The sequence below is a fragment of the Tamandua tetradactyla genome, chromosome 9 (genome assembly GCF_023851605.1).
Source record: "Tamandua tetradactyla isolate mTamTet1 chromosome 9, mTamTet1.pri, whole genome shotgun sequence".
Taxonomy (NCBI): domain Eukaryota; kingdom Metazoa; phylum Chordata; class Mammalia; order Pilosa; family Myrmecophagidae; genus Tamandua; species Tamandua tetradactyla.
In genome coordinates this window covers 106522934-106543946 of record NC_135335.1, presented here as the reverse complement: position 1 = coordinate 106543946, position 21013 = coordinate 106522934, and the positions used below count along the sequence as shown (strand labels likewise).

At 37.5% G+C, this 21013-nt stretch overlaps 1 protein-coding gene across 19 annotated transcripts in view; it reads left to right on the top strand.

Moving 5' to 3' along the window:
* Positions 1-21013, top strand: part of PDE4D (phosphodiesterase 4D) — a 1724553-nt gene that overhangs the window by 1063232 nt on the left and 640308 nt on the right. The window contains exons 1-2 of one of the 19 annotated variants that reach the window (XM_077117226.1): positions 2988-9423; positions 9842-10563. The exons of 17 other annotated variants lie outside the window; for them this stretch is intronic. In XM_077117226.1, coding sequence (XP_076973341.1) covers positions 10517-10563 — 47 coding nt within the window. In that variant the 5' untranslated portion in view covers positions 2988-9423; positions 9842-10516. Of the gene's footprint in view, positions 1-2987; positions 10564-21013 lie in introns of those variants that run through there. One more of the 19 variants, XM_077117225.1, reaches the window with a different exon arrangement.

Sequence of the window (21013 nt, the reverse complement as noted above, 5' to 3'; positions counted from 1 at the left end):
GAATATCATGCACCAGATAGTGTTCTAGGCACTGGTAGTACAGCAGGGACAAATAGACACAGGCACACTGACACATGAAAAGCCCTGCCCCTATATATTTGCATTATAGTGATGATCTTTAACCATCTATTTAAATGATGACTTTACGGGTATCTTACTACCCCATTTTTTAAACACAAGATTGAAATACCAACACTTGTGTGTGTGTGTGTGTGTGTGTGTGTTTGTATCTTTGTAAGTATAGTCATATTTGCTTTAACATAGTTCTATTGACTGTGAATGGTGTGCGTGTGTGTATGTGTACATTGGATATAGTGGTGGTGGGCTTTAGATTTTAAATGGCATCTGACTTGCAGCTTTTGATGTAGCCTTTAATGAATCCATTTCAACTTCCTATTAAAATCACTATAAAAAGATACCATCAAAAATGACAAAAAAATAAAAACATTAAGAATCAGAGCTGTTTTTATTGTCAGAATATCAAAGAACCGGTATACTGGATTGAAAATATAAATAGTAGACCATCTATCCTATTTCATTCTAAAAGAAGTTAAAAATAATTTCTTAGATTTACCTGGGCCTAGGATATAAATCTGCTTTATATTACCTCTGTAATAGATGTGTAGCTATCATATTTTTTTTTTAAAGAAATATAACAACAGACTCAAAGATGGATCAAAAGTAAGGAGTTTGGAACGGAAAAGTGTAAATGAATAGCTTCTTGAAACTCTCCATTGGTAAAAATGCATCATAAGGATTTTAAGGAAAACAATTATCCCTGTAAAACACATTTGATTGAACTGCTCACCCAAATAAACCTGTAAAAGTGGGAAGGTTTGACTAATTTCTTTACCATATGTCCCTTGGAAAATAATAAAGCTTTTTCTCAGGGTAGTGCTTTTCACCAAATTCAGAGTCAAATTAAAATGCTCTTACAAAGAAATCTGTAGTAGACCCGATATACCTAGGATGAAAAAAAACCTGGAAATACACTGCGTCTTCTGTTAGCAGTAGGAATCTTGGTGGCTTGTTTCTTACGTGTTTTCCTGTGTGATCTTACATTTTCCCTGATGAACTTGCAGGGTATTTTCAGGCTGCTATGAGAAATAGTATACAACCGATGGACTTAAACAGCAGGAATTTATTGGCCCATGATTTGAAAGCTAGAAGTCCAAATCAAGACACTTGCAAGGCTTGATTTCTCACAAAGTCTGTAGAATTCTGTGCAGGCTTCTTTTCTTTCTGTCTGCTGTGACTTCATGGTTCTGTTTTTAAGGCTCCAGCAATCCAGATTAAGACCCACCCCCATTCAGTTGGCCTTGTTTCAGCCAGAAATAACGTTTTAAGAGGTTCTATTTATATTGAGCCACACCCACAGGGATATGGATTAAAATTAAGAATGTGTCTGTCGGAGTGCATAATTCAACCTGCGATACATGGCTTTTTAGATGAAATAATAAAGTTCATTTCAAAAAAGAACCTTTAAATGGTGTTGCATGTGTTGAAGAAGAAGCTGTGTGGTAAAGTTCAGAATTTATAAATAGATTGCAAAATGAGTGTCAAAATAAACATTCTTGAGAAAATTATGGAAGATTACTTTCATTTCAAGCAATCATGAACTAAAGGAAATAGAATCTATTGACATTACTATGATATATATTTTGATACCTATAATTTTGAAACTGAGTGAAAATTGGTCATGTTCCAGGTGGGAAAGATGAATAATTATGTTACTTTTTAACTGGGAAAATGAGTGACAGAACTGTCAACGAGCAGATTAAATTGTCAAGGAGGAAACGTTGTTTTCCATACATCTAATCAGTTAGGGGTGATGTCAAAAAGGCCATCTATGCTTACTTAAAATAAGATCATTTTTAAGAATAAAAGAAAATAGGAGCATTCTTGGCCTGACCATGCTGGGTATGATTGTGTAATACTCACCTCTGTTCGGGAACTGCTTTCTGGATTGAAAGTTGTGGGGAAGTCAGGCAAAATCTAGGTACTTGCAGATCCACATATTTCACCTGGGGTAGACCAAACACACATAGTGTTATCAGTGTGTTTGAGCCAATTTTTCATTTTGTAAGTAAACACAGCTTTAATGTGAATAGTTCTAACTCCTAATGAATATAACTTCTGGCCCCAGCCACTATTTATATGGTCTTGGAAAAATAATAAATCAGCTATTCATTTCTATTTTTCACTCATATAGTTTTACCCACCAATACTAGTGGAATGTTGGAGGTCTTGCATATATATTTTGAATTTGACTATACAGCTTGGAGGTTTGAGGTTAACATTTTCAAGACTCTCAGAGATTGTATCTAGCCAGCATTAGAGGCTTGGGTTTAGCATTTCAATATGTAGATGTCAACTACAAATGACTATTTTTCCTTACTAGATAAGAAATGTAATTTTCTCTACTACTGTTTAATTATACAAGTAATGCATGAATCTGATTTCATGTAAAAGATTAGTTGATCCAGGAAAATATAAAGTAAAATGTGAATATCCTTTTTTGACACTGCACACTCCTGCTTTCTTATTCCAGAGGTAATTACTGTTAGTAGTTTGGTGTAACTTTCTGCTTCTAACCTTTGCATCCACGTAAATATTAACACATAAACACATTGAGCATGCACTCAAACTCAAAGGTTTACATTCATAAATTGATGTTCGACTTAGTAATTATTCTGCAAACAAATTTTCTTTTGCCATTTAGTATTATTTTAGACATTTTCCCAACTCAGTTCTTTTTAATTATTCTTAGGAATTCCAAGCTATTTCATAAACATGGATAATTTTTAAGATAGGCATTATCTTACTACTCGAGATTTTTTAAATTGAAATAAACATGAAATATTCCATTTCAGAAGGGACTTCAACATAATTTCACTTGTGTTTTTTCTCTTTATGTTGTATTTGTTTTGAGTAAATTGCAGATCAAAGGAAGGAACTATATATTTCTATTACATTTTTAATGTGAAAATTTAAAAATTGTATTGTGAACAACATTTAAAGATCTATCTTTGCATTATAAAGCATTTTTTCCATAAAATTTGTATAAATAAGTTGAAAATTATAATGTCACAGATTTGTTATAACTATATTACAGATAAGGAAATTGAGTCTCAAAGAGGTTTAGTGATTTGGTGAAAATTACACACGATGTAAATGGCAGGACCTTAAATTAATCTTGAGACTTGAAAACAGAATATAAAATCTACATTTTTCTCATAAAACTTTCTGTGGATTTTTTTCCCCCACATTTCATTTCAATTTTTGAATAGTAACTATTAGGTATCTTCTCTGTGTTCTGTCTTAGTTTTCCTAATACCTCTCCCAAAAATATTGAAAATGGAAGTTAGCACGCATTCGAAATTTTCCAACTATAAAATATATTATATTTAATGATATGAGAATAGTTTTATAAATGCATTTATTTGTCATTAGAAGACTTAAGCTTAGGCTACATGATGTAAAAATGAGTTGTTATTTTAATCAAACTGTGAAAAATTCCAACAAAGTATCTGTTGGTTTTAGGTGATCGAATTAAATTTTTAATGGATATCTTTTTAAATTTTAAAATAGTTTTTGTATCCTTGCTTATAAGGATACAGAAATTGAATGTACAGTGACCTGCCGAAAACATAACTCGGTTCCCCAACTCTTAGCACTTGAAACTGTGACGTCATGAAGGTCTCGTCTTATTTCCATTTTAAATGTTCTGAACAGCAATGCCTTCAGACTTTGCAAGAACTTGCCAAAAGTGAGAAGTCATCATGCTCAACATTGCAGTTAGTTAACATTTACTGAGTGCCAACAACAGTTTTGGTGTTACAAATACACAGAGGAAGTCACAGTCCCTTCTCAGAGGGCTTGGTTTTCTAGAACAGGGGAGAGAGGAGTTGTTCTTGAATGTTCTTTTCCTTTCATGGGTGTGAGAAAGGGAAGCGAGTCATATTGGGTTTCATTTTACATGTGGGAATTCCACTTTTATCCATTTATTAATTGATGATATGGATAAGAAATTTTCAAAATGTTCAAAAGTATGTAAATATACATGTCAGTGGAAGCAGAATTTGGCAACATTAGGGTACAGAATTCACTCATTCTAGGCAGAGCAGGTAGGAAGTTTATTAAGAATGCATGTGATGGGCCATCAACAGTGTCAGTGGCAGAGTTCTTGCCTGCTGTGCTGGAGACCCTGGTTCGGTTCCCGTTACCTGCCCATGGCAAAAAAAAAAAAAAAAAAAAAACGAAGAAAGAATGCATGTGAGAGAACATACATATATACATACATACATACATGTATTAAAGCACAGGAATACCATCTTTTTATAAGAAATTTGAAAAATATATAGCTTTTCTGATGTTGGGCAAGATATCCAAATGATTATAGCTTCTTTTTTCCTTGGATAGAACACATTAATGCTACTGATATGGACATGTGTTTTAAAAAGGTATGTAGAGGTATTTGTATATGTTACTATATTGAAATAAATCCAAAATGTAGACTAGAGGGACCAAATGTTTACTTATGTAAACAAAAGGTGAAAATGATGCAGTCTCTGAAAGAACGGAACACTTTCCAAAAATATCTGAGCCGGTGATAACTATCCACCTGAGATTAATAAAAGAGCACATTTTAGGTCATTGTCATTTCACATCTAAATCTAGAGGAGTTTCAATTTTGTTCCATATAAGTTACTTAAAAGAGAAGCATAGATATACGTTATATTAATATAGCAGAATGTGGTGGTGACAGGAGAGATATGCCTTAGCACTTGAAATTCAAGTGACATTCTAAAAATGCAGCTGGCCTCGGCGAAGTACGTCATCACACCCTCCATAACTGATAAGTGACAGGTGACTAAAGTGTTAAGGAACACCAGGTTCAGACTCTAGGGTGTGGCTTTACTTCTATTATGTTTGTATTAGCATAAAGGTAAAATTTAGTCATGTGTGTTATACCCGGTGGTTAATTGAAGGGGGTTGGAGAACTAGAAGTCTAGAATCTTATTCCAAGCCTAAGAATTTGCCTAGAACGAGTGAATTCTGTACCCTAATGTTGCTGGGCTTTGCTTCCAGATTGTTGGCCCATGCTTTGAGAAAGAATGCAAAGGTACAGCCCGAATTGAGTAAGCAGGTAGGAGGATTATTAAGAATGCACGTGGGGCGGGCCACGATGGCTCAGCTGGCAGAGTTCTCACCTGCTGTTTGATTCCAGGTGCCTGCCCATGCCAAAAAAAAAAAAAAATGCATGTGAGAGGACATGGGGCCACTGTCCCAACAAAAGAGGGGTAAGAAGCAAGAGCCCCGATGCTGTGGAGCAAACTGCTTTTCTAGCTTCTTGTTCTTTTCATAATTTTTATGAACTATTTTACTGCCCTCCCCTTTTCCCTCATCTGTGGCTGGTTGGTGGCTGATGACTCGCTCAGGCGGGGTTGGCTGGCTCCAGCCTTCTCTGCAGATGACTTACTCAGGTGGGGTCTTTTGGTCCCCAGTACTGTTTATTGCTGTTCTTCCCCAAAATATCTTTCTCCTTGAGGCCTGACTGCTTCTTGGAATTTATTTGCCTTTTGCTTATCCAGCCACCGGCCCTAATTCTAACCCTACCTCATTAGTATTAAGTTTTTATGAACCTTGCTTAAGAAGCTGACTCACTTTTTCTGACAAAATTTTGAGATCAAACAGGTAGAAGCAGGGGTCTCTAGTTGAAACACTAAAATGTGCCTAGCTTCTCTTTTACCCCCCTCCCTTGGCCTGAGGTAGCATGCAAAACCATAGTGTTCCTGGGAACTGAGTTTGAAAACCATCATCCCTGCGAGCAAACAACCCCCAGCCAATGGCTGAAAAGCTCAATTACTGGAGCTTTAAGACATGGCATACTGACCAGCTATTAGCTTTTGCCCTGATTCTGAGTGTACTCAACAAATGGTGGTGAAAATGCCCATTAGAGTATTCCAGTCCAGTTTGCTCTGAGATGGTTTCTTTCTTTATCAATATATGGACATTCTGGTTTATGTTTGTTTGTTTTGTTGAACATCAGTTTCATATGAAAGTGTTTAATGTGACTCCATCCCTGAAAGGCTGATGACTCTTGTACTTGCTATGGAAAAAATAAAAATAAAAGAAAGCTTTTGTCTTGGTAGAGCTGAGGCTACTCTCTAGTTACCGTGGCCTCACTAAGGTTGTACCAACCTATGGCTGCCTCCTTATAATTATCAGTGCTTTATGGATTGAAATAATGGGGCTAGGATGTCTCTTATGAAAACTCCTGGTATTTCTCTGCATTCCAAGAATGAATGATTTTCCTTGTAGTAGGAAAAAAGAAAAAGATACTTATGTCTCTACTTTGTCAACATTATACATCCTTGAGGAATTGTTTTTAAATTTACAGACCTATTCTGCCCAAATGTTATTTCTTGAAGGCTACATGTTGATGAAGCATTAGTGTTTATGGTCATAACTCTTAAGACCCTGTTTCTAACAAACATTTAAAAAATGCTAGAAATAAACTATTTCTATCTTATAAACAAGTCCATTCTTGTGTATTTGTTTTCATGAGTCTGTAAGAATACTCAATTTAGGATTGTTTATTTATGTGTATTTAGCTGTGAAGTAAATTACGTTTTTCTTATTTTTTGAGCAAAAATTTGGGTTTTCCACTGTTGATCATGGCTTCTCAGTTGTATTTTCCTTTCATCATAATTTGTTATAGTTTATTTTAGATAGTTGAATGTATAAAAGTGAAAAAAAAATAGAAGCAAAGTTCCCTTTAAACATGCTCTGGTGGGTGGACCATGATGGCTTAGCAGGCAAGAATGCTTGCCTGCCATGCCCGAGGACCCGGGTTCGATTCCCAGTGCCTGCCCATGTGAAAAAAAAAAAAAAGATGTAAACATGCTCTGGGGAAAACTCTTCTTAGCTTGAAAATCTTTTGCCTTTACATCTCCTTTTTGTAACCTAATTCTTAAATCATTTGTGTCTTTTTAATTTACAAAGTGTTTTGCTTATATTATTGCCCACAAATGCAATCGTAGCTAACAAGATTGAATATTGAGCTATGTTTTAATTGCTATCCTATCACCCATTAGTAAAATTTTGGCATATGGAGAGAGGAATCGAATGGACTAAAAAATAAGGATAACTCAAATAAATGGCATTTTCCATAAGGGAAAATGAGATTGTATCCATTTCCATCTTTCTATTAGCTATTTTCCATGGAGACCTACTTCTATAGTTTAGGGACTAAGTGTTGGATTTGAAATAGTTCATGTCCATCATCATTAAAGAACACTAGACTGAGTAAAATAATCTGAATTCTCTTCCAAATTTACTGCTCAAATCATATATGATGATAAAGAATCCCTTATCATTTTGGAGATTCATCTTAAACTTTGGCGTATTAAATGGCTTATTCTTTTCAGCATGATTCAGTGAGGTTAAAATCATGCACACAATATTTTTTAGAAGGCATAATATTAATGCAAGGTGGCTTATTATTATTATAGAGGCAGTGAACGGAAGTGGCTTTACCTCAAGCTCTGGGCTTTGGTTCAGATCCTGACCCTTACTAGATGTTTGACTTCACGCAAATTACTTAACACCTGGGGACCTCAAGTTCCTCATCTGTTCGACAGGGAAGACAATAATAATCCTTACCTAATAGGGTTGCTTTGAGAATTAAATGAGATACTAATGTAAAGCACATTGAACAGGTCCTGGGACATCATAAGTACTGCTAGCTATTACTATTATCACTTAAATATCTAATTTTGAGTTGCCTTGTGATGCTTGTTTCAAAGCACTGAAATGTTGTTCAAAAGCCATTCAGACTGAAGCTTTCTGGGTCAGAATAACAAATGACCTTATGAAGAAGATGTATTCCTTTAGATAAAGGGTTATCTCTCTTTTTTGGGGTGGGGTGGGGAATGGGGTGCCTGGTCTGGGAACCAAACCCCGGTCTCCCACATGGAAGGCGGGCATTCTAACCACTGAACCACCTGTGCACCCCTAAAGAGGTCGTAAGGAACTTGCCTAGGCTGCAGGAAAGCCCTGCAGGTATTCTGATGTTCCTTTTATGTTGCTGTACCATCTTTCTGAACCAAGTTGAAACTGCTTTTAAAGCAATCACCCGATCCTTCCTCCTCCCAGGAATGTTTCCCCTGGGGTCATGATTTGATGAAAATGAAAACTCCGCAAATCATGGAAGTTTTCCAAAAATAAATAGGTTTCTGTGTACTTGGTTTTGAAATTGTGGAACATGCCCACCCCTCCCCAACCCTTGAGTAATGTTTTCTTCAATGACAGGGCCTCACTAGGGAAATCTTAACTAAAGATAAGAGCATGGTATATTGTGTTGAGAGTATTCCATTTAATGTTAAGCAATTGCAAAACAGACTTTTTAAATACCAAGTTAAAAGTGATACATTAATATTGAGTACACTGCCGTTATAAAGTCCATTCCCCTACTGATTTCAAACAAACATCATGTAAGCACCAACCTACTATTAGGAGAGTATACTAATTTATTTTTGCTCCAAAATGGCATCAACAGTGATGGGGTGCTTTCAGGGGATTATGGAACACAATTTTTGCAACAAAGGGTTGGCTCGAGGAAATGCAAAGTGTCAACTGCCCACATTGCAAGGCTTTATCTCAGCCCTCCTCAAATGTACACACCCCCCTGATCAAACAAGCAGCTTTATGACATGCGCAATTGCAAGTGAAGTGTAACTGACTTCCGCAGAACTAGTTTCCACGGTATTTCCTTTCCGAAAATCACCATATGGTCATCTGTAAGCTAAATGATCACAAGTCATCAAGCACATAAGACCTCCCCACCCCGCTATTTTTGTTCTTTAAAAAAAGAACTCAAATTGACCAAACCCTGCCATGTGCACATTTTCTCTGACTTCTTTGATTCCTTTTCCTTTCTTCGGGGTAACGAGGGAGAAAGCCTTCTTCCGTAATAATATCTGTTTGTTCAAGGTGTCATTTCCCTTGCGAGATTATTTACAGGCTCCCTACCGCTGAGCTTTTCTTGCTTGGTAATTACTTGCTGAAAGAAATCTGCTCTTTCAAAGCGAGCTTTTCCTCTTAACCCCTTTTGTTCGCTCTTCCTTGGAGGCTAGCAAGGAGCGCGTCGGTTCTGCAGTGTCTGGGAACCCACCTAGAGGGCCCCCTTGACGCCAGCACATCCCTTGTCAGGCAGCAGTCTCTGCAGCCGAGCTGGGCTGCTGCAGAGTTAATGTACAGTACCACGGAGCCTGCAAGTGTCCTGAGCTGCTCAGAGCTGGGGAGACACAGCCTGGGGCAGACGAGGCTGCTGCAGCGATTACAAAGGTTCTGCTGGAAATTCGGCGCTGGGGGACTCCAGCAGGAGCCTATTGCCATTGTGTTTTAAAAGCATGCAAGGTCTGTATAGCTTGGGCATGAGATTCTTTCAGAAGATGTCAGAGCATCACAGTAAATGACACCTATTGGGGGACTGAATTAATTGGGGTGAAAGAGAGAGAAAAAAAAGAGAAGAAAACGGGGGAGGGGGGGGAAGAAATTCTTAGACAACGTCTGACCTGCAGCTGTGAAATTCATTTCTTTCCAAGGCAAAATATGAAAAGCCCACACATGGTTCTGATAACAAATTAAATGGGATTCTGCAGTGAAAGGATCAATAGCTTAGTCATTTTACTTAAAGAGAGCAGACAGCCTTATTATGGGGTTAGGCAGCAGAAATGAATTTCATCATGACAGCACCTTCTGAAGTCATGATGGTAGCTAATGGTAATTCTACCCAGCAAAGCAGAAATTTCTCATTGCCTTCCTACTTTTGCAGTTGAAAACCAGCAATTCTGAGATTTGGGAAAGAAGTTGGCTTTGATTGTACATGGTTTGTAAGCCCCTCTGCCCAGGGTCTTTGTCCGACGCGTCTCAGAAGGCAGCACTGTGTTAAAGTGACCACACATGAATATGTGCCTAAGAAAGAAGAAAAAGCAATATCTATTTCTAAAGGACAGCATGGCAAAGCAACCTGAAGTTTTCCGTTTCCCTTCCAACACTTCTTTAACAAGGATAACAAGAAACTGTCTTTTGACTCCTCTTTTCCCACATTCCACAGCCCTTCCTGGGAGGATGCATTAATTCACACTCAAGTCAGTTGGATTGTACCAGGACAATATTTGCACCATTTACGATTAGCTACTGAACTGGTTATTTTAGTGTGTTGACTATCTAGTGGAACGTAAATGGATGGACCCATACCTGCAGGACTCTATGAGGTTTCTCTCTTCAAATACTGGAAGGGCTTTTGTTGTTGCTGGGTTTTGTTTGTCTGTTTCTTTCTTTCTTTGTGATTTGTTTTGGGGGGGAGGGATTTTTTTTGAAATTCAATACTTGTTGCAATAATCGCCCATGATTGCTACTCAAAGCAGAGTGTTGGAATTCATCTATGAAAATCATTATATGTAATATATGAGACAAGGAGAATATTAATGACAGAAGATCTGTGAACATGATGCATGTGAATAATTTCCCCTTTAGAAGGCATTCCTGGATATGGTGAGTAACCAATACCCCCTTCAGATTGTACAACTCAGAATTCTAAAATTCCATTACAGTTACCAGATGCAGATTTGTCTTGAACAAGAATATTGGTGTCAAGTGAGAGTGAAAAGTAAAAGATGTAAAAAGCGAAATGTTGTTGTCTGAGAGTAATGGTTATGCAATAGCAAACTACTTGTTAATGTAAAGCATCTCAAAGCAAGAAAGCCAGCAAAGCAAGTAGGCAGATAGTTACAAATGCTAACATTTCATGAAAAAAGAGGAGCTGTGAGGTTGGCAAATATTTAATCAAAGAGTCAGAGGAAAAGGGAGACATGGGATTTGTTTTTTGCTGTTTTCCTTTCTTTTATTGGAAGATTCCCTCGGGAAGGACATACATGCATTTCTGACATTAAATATCAATTTTCCTGGTTTTAAAGTCTTTTTGAATTGCCAGAAGAAGACTGAAGGAAAACTATTAACTTGATTTTAAAATAATGCTAGGCTGTGCTAATATCTCACATTTAAGGAATATTTTAACTGGTCAAGAAATATTTCTACCAGAATTAACCAGTTTAATAGAATTTTAGCACATGAATCATGAAGTGCTCATAGAACTTGCTTGGGGTATTGATATTTGGTCAGGTATTAAGTTTCCATGAAATATTAAGGTCCCTGGGTATGTGTCATCATGGACCATTTCTTGAAGTTGATGATTGACTGTGTTTAGGAACTAATTGCTGAGTGTATTATCAGGGCAAAGCTCATTATTTCAAAGTTGCGTGTTTCTATCACTTCTTTAGGATTGACTGGATTCAGTCTCTCCCAGCCAAAACTTTGTGAATGCATAATAAGTGCACATGTTAAGGCTTTGTGTCTATGACTGTGGTTTGTTTTGGATACTGCAATGTGTCTAATTTTGAGAGTACATTTCCCAGGTAAATTTTTGGATGGACTCAGAATAAGTCATAGGTATCAAAATGCAGGTTGCTGAGGGTTTTCTAGCTGTTCCTATGACAATATCTCAAAGCAAGACCTATTGATGCCTTAAAGGAACCATCAGAATCACCTGCTGGTCTGTGACAGAGGTTTCTGCTTTTTTGCTGAAAACCAGTTGCAGAGAAGGGTGAGAAGCTTCCTCTACCACTCTGGTTGGGTGCTCTTTTTCCGGCCCCAGCTACATCCAGAACTGATGCTGTGGCGTATCTGCCTTCTCTGCTGTCCAGAACCATCGTCCCCAATCTCTAATGTGCTTTGGAGGGACTATGGGTGGCATGCCAGAAAAGCCTCAGTGATTCACCTCCAAGTGCATCACCAGAGTTTATTTCAGGGGAGCTTTGGTGCCATCACCTTGGCGGTCCTGATGGTGAAAGTCAGGCCGTCAGCAGTAAGGTCTTTGTTGTTCAGCGGTTCTCAGGGTCTGGCAGAAGGTTTTCACAGATAAATTCATGTAAACAGTCTTTAACCCTCAATTCATGTAAAATAGTCTTTACCCCTCAGAGTCAAATACCCTGGGTACACTCCCTGACACAGAGTAGGTGTTTGTCAAGTATTTACTTCTTTCTTCTTTTCATTGTGGCCTTTCTTCAAGGTTAATTTGGTACCTCTTAAGATTTGTTTATGGAAAAAAAAATTTCCATTCTCATTTCTTTAAGGTTTTCAATTGCTATAAGGCAACAGTTTTTATTCTGCATAACTCCTGTTGTTTGAGTCCATTTGCTTGTGTTGCAGTACGTAGGGTGCGTCTGTTCTTTGGAAGCCTGGCATTATAACCACATTTTATTTCACTGCGTTAACCTAACTTCCACTTTTAACTGGAAAGAAATAAGCTATTCAACTCCACAGTTTTGGAAAGAATGCAAATTTGCTTATTCATGCTCCTCTGGATCTGTAATACATATGTTTGAAGGCATACTGAGAGAGTGAGAGCCCTGATGGGCTTTTTTGTGCATGAACCCAGGTAACCCTTCATTGTTGCCCTGCGTGGCATGTAAGAATTCTTCTCATTGCCAGCCTGAGCCCATGTGGAGTGTGAATGCTCTCTCTAGTTGTTCTTACCTGGGCCTCTTAGAAGGCTTCATTAATAAGGTATTGAACTCAGATGAAGAAGGTGGTAATATTTTTCCAGGTGACCCAACTGGTATTGTGCTTGCTTCTCAACTTCCTCACTTGTTGTTTTGTTCTTGTTTATAACCTCACCTCTCAGTACTGCAGGAAGAGATTCCAGGTGTGTTGCCAGAATACCTTTTTGCCCTTTGTCCTGCTGTAAAAGGCCCTTCTGGATCACATTTGATGGTGGTGAATGAGAGTGTTAAGAAGAACTAGTCTGCCCAGGACTTCTCCTTTTCATCTCCAGAGACTCCCTCTTTCCTCTCACACACAGGTCTTTTTCTTCATGAAGGGACAGATGAGAAGTTTGCAGCCCACCAATGCCAGGGAATAATAAACATTTTAAAGGGGATGTGGGCTTTGGTTTCATGAGCCCAGCTCATCTCCGTGAAGGCTCTAAACCCTCTTGATAGGCAGGACTTGGAAGCACGTGCTCTGGCCCTGTTTTTCTTCTGCTTTTTGAGGAGCCAGAAGGAGAGAAAACTGAGACATGGAAAGTCTAGAATAGTCTTTAAAGTTCATCAGAGATACTGACTCATCCTGAAGCCTCTGAAAGGAATTCTGACTTGGATTCTCATTCTCCTGCCTTAGGGTTGGTGTGTTGGTAATTGAGCAGTAGTATTCCAGATTCATTGTTTACTGGTTACAAGTTAGAGTTAATAAATGGTCTTAGTACTTGTCTTAATAGAATGCTACCCCCTGAGTACTATAAGAGTGGTTTGAAGAATGTGCCTTTCTTGTTTAAAGCTACATTGGAAATATCTGTGGTAGGGTTTTATTGCATAGCTTTCTTTCCATTACACTTTTCATCCTTTTTACTGCCATGCCAAATAAAGATAAGGGTTTGCCTTACTGGGTAAATAAGTTCTGTATAGTTCTTATTTTTTATTCTGGCTAGTTGTGAAATCATAGTGGTAGCCTGGGAATTCATGAACAGGCCTTTGTGAATAGTGTGTAAGAAGGAAAATGCAAGCCAGCTTTCTAGGAATTCAGATTCCTACCTAAGAGCATTTAAGAGGAATTTTTTAGAAGCATCTTGATGTGGAAGCGTGCAAGAGTTTGACAAGAATGATATAACGTAGTGTGAATGACTTCTGTTTGTATCTTGTTTGCTTCATTTAAAAGATATAATAAGAGTTTGTGTAATCTGATCTGTAAAAATGCTATAATTTCATGCCAGAGACATTGGGAGCCTTGTTAAATGCGATCTAATTTTACAGTTGTAAAACTTTTGCAATTTAGGAGGGCATTTTATTTGAATTCCTAAAGCCAAACACATCCTTTTTATGGTGGACAAAAATGATTTACAGAAAGAAAAGTGGATGATAGAAGGCAGTGGCCCTGCTTGGGGGATGGGAATTAAAGTTCTGTCATTGGCATTTCCCTAAGGAAACCATAGGGCTGGTGATGGTGGATGGTGCTGAACCATTTTATTTGCCTGGTATTTAGGATTTAATTTCTGAAAGCCCATACCTCAGAATGCTTTTATTAAACTGTTGCTGTTTGTAATGCTGAGAGATGCTTTCTAATCAAGAGGCAAAATGGAATGAGCCTGGCACCTTTACTCAATATTGGGCTTCTTTTTCCTTCTTCTGAGATGTCACAGTCCTTTGTTTTACTTCCCGTTTCTAAGAATTAGTTCCTAGTAAGGTTTAATTGAGCAAGTCACAGTTCAGTCAATCCTCCATAGACCAGTGTTCAATTCATATATTATCTTATTTTGTTCCGTTTTGCTTTGTTTGATCTAAATCCTTTGGAGATTGAAGCAATAAATACATAAATTTATTAGTAATATTATATTCATATATCTGTTTGTATATTTCAAACAATAAAACCACTGCAGAAATTTTCAGAGAAAAAGGCAAGATGGCCTGCTTCTTAATGAAAAGAAAATCTTTTTCTAGCCTTTTAGACTCTTATCTTCTACGTTTTTCTTTTCTTCAGAAGCTACATGAGCTACGCAAACTCAACGGAGAATTCTTTGTTCCAGAGTTTATGTTTTGGCCAATCTAATAATCTCATTTGCCTTATTAGAATGTCAGTGGGGTGGGACAGGTGTTGAATTTGGAGATGGTGTGTGTTCTGAAGGGCAGAATGTATTACGTCTCAAATGAAAGAGTGGGCTGTGTTCATCTGAGACAGCTTTCTGTTCTTCCAGTGTCTGCCTGTTTTTTAATGAAATGTCAAGTCCTTGCTGACCTTGTTTCAGAATCTTCTCTTCTTCCTCTGGCTGGCAAAACTATCCAGAAATTCTAAAATCCACACATCAAGCCCTCAGCTTGATTCTGTATTCCTGTCAGAGCCAAACACAATGTATAGGTAAACACTTATGGCGATGAAGTTTAGCTGGAGCTGATAATTATTCAAGCTCATTTTTGTTCACAGATCCCTGGAGCACAATAGTAAAGTCAGCCATTGTTTAAGGCAGAAGTTCAGATTTAGATACAATGCAGCAAAGACTGCCTTTTAGATGAAATAGTCATCCTATTAAACATATTTTTTCCTCTTGGCTTTTTTAATTTTATTACCCTTAGCTTTCTTTAATAGCTTTTATCTCTAATCTCTTTAATTTCTGCTAATAATACCTTATAATTTAAAAACGAAAATAAAAAATCATATTTTCAGGTTTTTACTTTTTAAAAAGTTCATTAGAATTCATATGGTAGAGGTAGAAACTTGTCATCAGTAATATTCTGCCTACTAGCTTATGGAAATTAAGTATAATTTTTACTCTTAGCAAGTTAATACTCAGTGGACTGAGTGGGTGGGTCAACCTCAGAAGGTTTAAACATTCCCTCAAAAAAGGAAGAAAATATTCTTCTTCATCTGAAAATGTTTAGTTAAGGATTTGGGGACATTTTGAGTCTATTAGACTCTTCACTTTCTACCCCCTTCTCCCTGGACCCCTTTTAGCTGACCATTATTCGGGTGCTTCCACTAATACTGGGGAATATGGGTTCAGAAGAATACAGGCAAGTAAAGGAAAAAGAAAAAAATTTTGATTTCTGAAATGGAATAAGAACCCTAGGGAACTTCACAACTTGTTTCCCACTTGCTACAGGTTAGAAGTTCCTTTAACACTAACAAAACACCAATAACTATATCTCATCATTTCCCCTCTCTTAAATTATACCTGCAAGCATTATGCCCTTTACAACTAGTTATAGCATCATCCATACTTTTGTTCCAATAACTCAAAACATATGACGCCAAAAGTTGACTGCTGCCACTAGTTATCACCCGATGAAGTGGTGTTAACCAGTTGTCAGAGAAGTGCCAGCCTGGTATTAGGTCCTGCAAACACAAAGATTACTCTAAGGATATGTAACCCAAGACAATATATTTCAGTTAGAATCTATGTTGCATCAAATTTTTGATATATATTTTGTTTCATGAATGAGTGGTCAGGATTCTGTGTAGTCAAGTTACTGGCTGGAAAAAGAAAAGAAACAAAAAAACTCCAGGTTCTTAACTCTAAATTACGATGTTACTACTTTGTCTGACCTTGAGAAAGGTCTCTGAGCTCTCACTACCTAAAGAGTACACTCTCAAGAAAATCTCATAGCACTTTGGTAATAACAATTTGTTAGATTGTTAACAATTTGTTAGATTGTTAACAATGACACACAACTGTTGAGTGAATTTCTTAGAATCTATGCAACAGACATTAACTATTGTATGCTTCATGGAAGAGATCAACACTGATTGACTACCTGTGTGTGACACATGTTTTCACATGCTTTATCATTTCATGGAAACTTTCTGAATGGGTGTTCATGAAATCTCCATTTGCATTTAGGAAAGTGATGTGTGGAGAGGTTAGGTAAAGAGCTCAAGATCATCAGTCTGTTTCTTGGAGAAGCTAACCCACTCAAGATCTAGTCTGGCCTGACTTCAATGCCCAGTGTCTTTTAAATTCACCATATTGTTCTTGTAGCAGATACCTTAGAGGTCTTTCCATGGGCCTTCTGGAAAAAAGATTAGCAGTGAGGCCAGAGAAAGTAAGAAGATCTGTCCTGGTATTTAGCAAGTTGGGTAAGGGCACACGTGCCTAGTGAATGTAAATGACCTTTGTCTGAGAAACCCTTCCTGCTATTATCAGGTCTATGACCTACACTTAAACCATGCTAGCAGCTCTTTTGGTGTTTTCTCAGAATGAGAAATTTTGTAAGGAATTTGAGGGTAACTGTTTTTTCAGGCCCACCCCTGGCTAATGGGGTGTCTTTCTGTGAATAAATAGAAGGTCCTTCTCTGGGCAGACATGTTAGAAAAGGTGCTATCCTTTAGGAAAATGAATTAGAAAAGTAGACTATGGTGTTCAGTGAGTGGAAAGAGGCTTTGGGTAAAGAAAATTTCAGATACCCTTTCTTCTGGGCAGATCACTCACTTGGGGAGCTGAGCACAATCAGAAGTCCTCTCTACTTACCATCTTTATAAGGCAGATGTGCAGTTTCCAAGCTGTACCATGGAGTGGTTGTGAAGTCAAATGAAGTATTTTTGAGTGATCTTTGCCAACAGTAAATGTTATTACCCAAGTTTTGGGTTCTGTGACCCTTATTATTATATTCTTCAAAATTTAAAATATTTATTTGTTTTTAAATTTTTGAACTCATTATAAGACTTCAAAATTTATTGTGTGCCCAGGTAAAGAATTATCAAAAGCAGAGCTAAGGGCAGTGCAATGGTGGCTCAGTAACAGAATTCTCACCTGCCATGCCGGAGACCCAGGTTCGATTCCCAGTGCCTGCCCATGCAAAATAAATAAATAAATAAAGAAGAGCTAAATGCCAAACAGCCAAAGAAACATGTTAGTCAAGAAATAGTCCAATATTTCAGTTGTTGAAATGTATCACTCTTGGAGAATTGGATTATAGAACATACTGATTCATTTAAGCCTGGGGAATGCTGTGATGAGTGTAATGTGGTCCCTACTTTGAAGACTTCATATAGAAGTGAGGGGAACAGCATGAAAATAACTAATTACAGTCCATGAAAGAGAATATTAGTACAGATATATACGATATGTGACGAGATTCCACAGGAAGAAGCAATGTAACTGGCTTCATCCAAACACATTATAGAAGTCTAGAAATGAAGCATTAAAAATATACCTGATGAACTTGAGAATAAGTAGTTTATTGGTAACAGTTTGGAGAGTAGCTTAAGAGAGTATCTGGGCAAGTTATATTTCAGGGTCCATAAAGTGAAAACTACTTCCAAAATTGTGGGCAAGTAGAGATGAGTAAGAGTGGGAGAAGAGGCAGTGGGGGAAGGAGCAGGGAGAGAAAGAGAGAAGGGAGAACAGAGAAGAGAAAGGGGCAATTCTGTTAGTAACTGGCAAAGAGCAGGTACTTTTAAGAGTGGGGTGGAATGTCCTGAAGGAAACATAAAGATGGAGGGAATGGCTTCCTCTGAGAGAAGAGGGAAAGACAGGGATGATGGCCGCACAAAATATAGCGATTAGGGAATTGAAATGAGAATCTGAGGTAATTTGGGTGCCACGCCCTGTGTTTTCTCTGGAAATTAGAATTCAAAGTCATGTTTCAGAGGAAGGATAGTGAGGAAAGAATAGAGGAACATAGCAAGGATATGAAACAGCTACTGTCGGAAATTGGAAAGGCTGCTGAGGAAAGAAGCCCAAGGGCCTTAAGCAAAGTGGGAAAAGTCTGTAAGGCTGAATGAATATATAGAATCAGTCAAGGAAGTAATATTATGGCAGGAAAAGGGGCAGTGATGTGATAGAAATGTTACGATTCTTAATTTCCAAATTAAGGACTATTTTGCCATTAAAATTTCCCATATTGATTATGTTTTTTTTTTCTTTGGCATTTCCAAAGAATGTGGTATTGATTTTATTGTTGTTGTTTTCCTCTTGCTAGTGGTTGGCACTATTCTGTGAACATATTAATTAGATTTCAGTTCCAGTTTCATGACCTGATTTTGGAACTGGGAGATTTCCTAAGCTGCCCGGAAATAAATAACTCTTGGGTGACAACAGAAGGTCTAAGATACTTGGCTTTAAATTTTATCTTCAAATGAATAAAAATCACAATCAAAAGAGAAGGCAGCATCATTGGGCTTTTGCTCGCTTTTTGATAGAAGCTATTCTGTGGCTTATTTGAGAGCGTCACAAATCCATATGTGTGTAACCTGCTTTTACGAAGTTTTCTTCAAAACCTTTCTGAAGTTTACTGGAAAATGTGACCAATCTCTATGAAACACTGAAAATAAGAAAATATGACTTTAACCCAAACTGGTAGAACCTCGTTTAAATATTTGTACATTTAAACTCTCTTTTGCTTCTGTGATATTAATGATTAAATAAGCTAATAATTTTATGGGACATAATAAATACTCCTACTTACCATGAGTTTAGCAGATATTATGACTACCTTTTATCTCTTCTAATCATCAGCACTTTCTTAGCAGTCAGCAAAATCCCCTCTTTAATGTTCTTGGCTCTCAGTTCTCACCATTACTTTGTACAGGGCCCTCTTTGTGTGATTTATCCTGTAGTCTCAAACTCTAAATAAGGTACTAAGCAGTCCTCGTTGCTTATTAGGGAAATGCATTCTTCTGCTCCTTTGAGTTTCCATTTTTTGCTTTGCTGTGTTTTGTTTTCAAATCTGAAAATGAGGAGGTTGAAATAAATGATCACTATGGTTCTATAAAAAAATCTGAGGTTCTTTATCTTATCTTGTTAATTTATTCATTTCTGCCCAACTTAGATGTTACTGACCTTCAGTTAAAGGAAATGCTGGGAAATAATATATTGATAAACAAACTCCAGGACCGAGTCCTGTTGCTTGTCTGAAATATTTGACCCATCCTGTAGAAAACCCTTATTAGCCTCCCAGTCTGGGGTATTTTATTTAAGCCCTTCTCTTCTAAGCTTAACTTTAAATATCTTCTTATTTCAAGAATAAGATGGCAACATTCTGACCTTTAAGGCTGATATTCATAGTAACTGAGAAATCATTTCTCACATGCCATTCATGTGTTTGTCACTTCTGCTCACCTGTTCTTAAAGATTTCCACCTCAGGCTGTACCTTTTTCTTCCAGCCTCCATCCACTCTGAAAAAAAACAATATCAGAAACTTTGTCATTGGGTTGCTTTTGTGTACTCACATATGTGCACATGGTTTGTGTGTATGCTGACTATGTATGTGTATAAATGTTGGCTCAGTAAATTTAAAACAAATATTTGGCCTAATGATGGAGAGATCCTTGAGAGTCTAGAGATGAAGGAAGTTCAACTAACAAGCTGACAGTGGGCAAGTTAAAGAAACCGTAGACCTCTTAGAGTTCATAAAGTAAGGCACTGGAGTCTTAAACTTCTGGATGTTTGAGAACTAAAAGAAGAAAATGTGTTTTTAAAACCCTATTTTCTAGAAAATTATCTATGCAAAAATTTTGAGAGACACTGACTGTTAAGACTTAATCAGAATGGCACCATTTTAAATTCTTACCACATTCTACCAAGCCTTTCCTGAAAGTCTTTTGGTTTCAAGATCCTTTCTGTAATCACACTAAACTTGAAACTGTATAGCAGTAAATTGTATTCTATTCTATTAGCTACTCTGCAGAGTAGCCACCTTGACTACTTGATTCACCTTTATATCCTTACCATCTGGCACAGTGTTGTACTTGACAGGTACCCTGTACGTTTCCCCCTCAAGAACCATAATTTACATAGAAAAGAATGCTGTTTCAGTTTACTAAACCTGCCCAAAGGCGATATACCAGAAATGGATTGGATTTTATAAAGGGAATTTATTAGGTTACAAATTTACAGTTTTAAGGTCATGAAAATGTCCAGATTAAAGTATCAATAAGGTGATACCTGGACTCGGAAGAAAGGCTGCTGGCATCTGGAACACCTCTGTCAGCTGGGAAGGCACATGGCTGGCATCTACTGGTCCTTGTTCTCAGATCATTCTTTCAGCTTCTGATTCCAGTGGCTTTCTCTCTAGGTCCTGCAGGTCTTCTCTTAGCATCTCCAGGATGTTTCTCGCTCTAACCATTAGTGGATCCACTCTTAGCTTTTCTGGGGCAAACTCTGATTTTCATCCCTTAGCTTCACTGACTCTGTCCAGGTTCTTGGTCCTTCAGGTTCTGTGGGTCCTTGCTTAGTATCTCCCAGGGCATTTCTGTCTCCAAGCATCTGTGCTTTCTCTAAAATATCTCCCTCTTAAAGGACTCCAGTAACTGGGATAAGACCCACCTTGAATGAGCAGTCACATCTCCATGGAAACAACCTAATTACCATGTCCCACCTAACCATACAAGATTGGATTAAAAGAACATGGTTTTTTTCTGGAGTATATAACAGATTCAAACCAGCACAGATGCATAGCA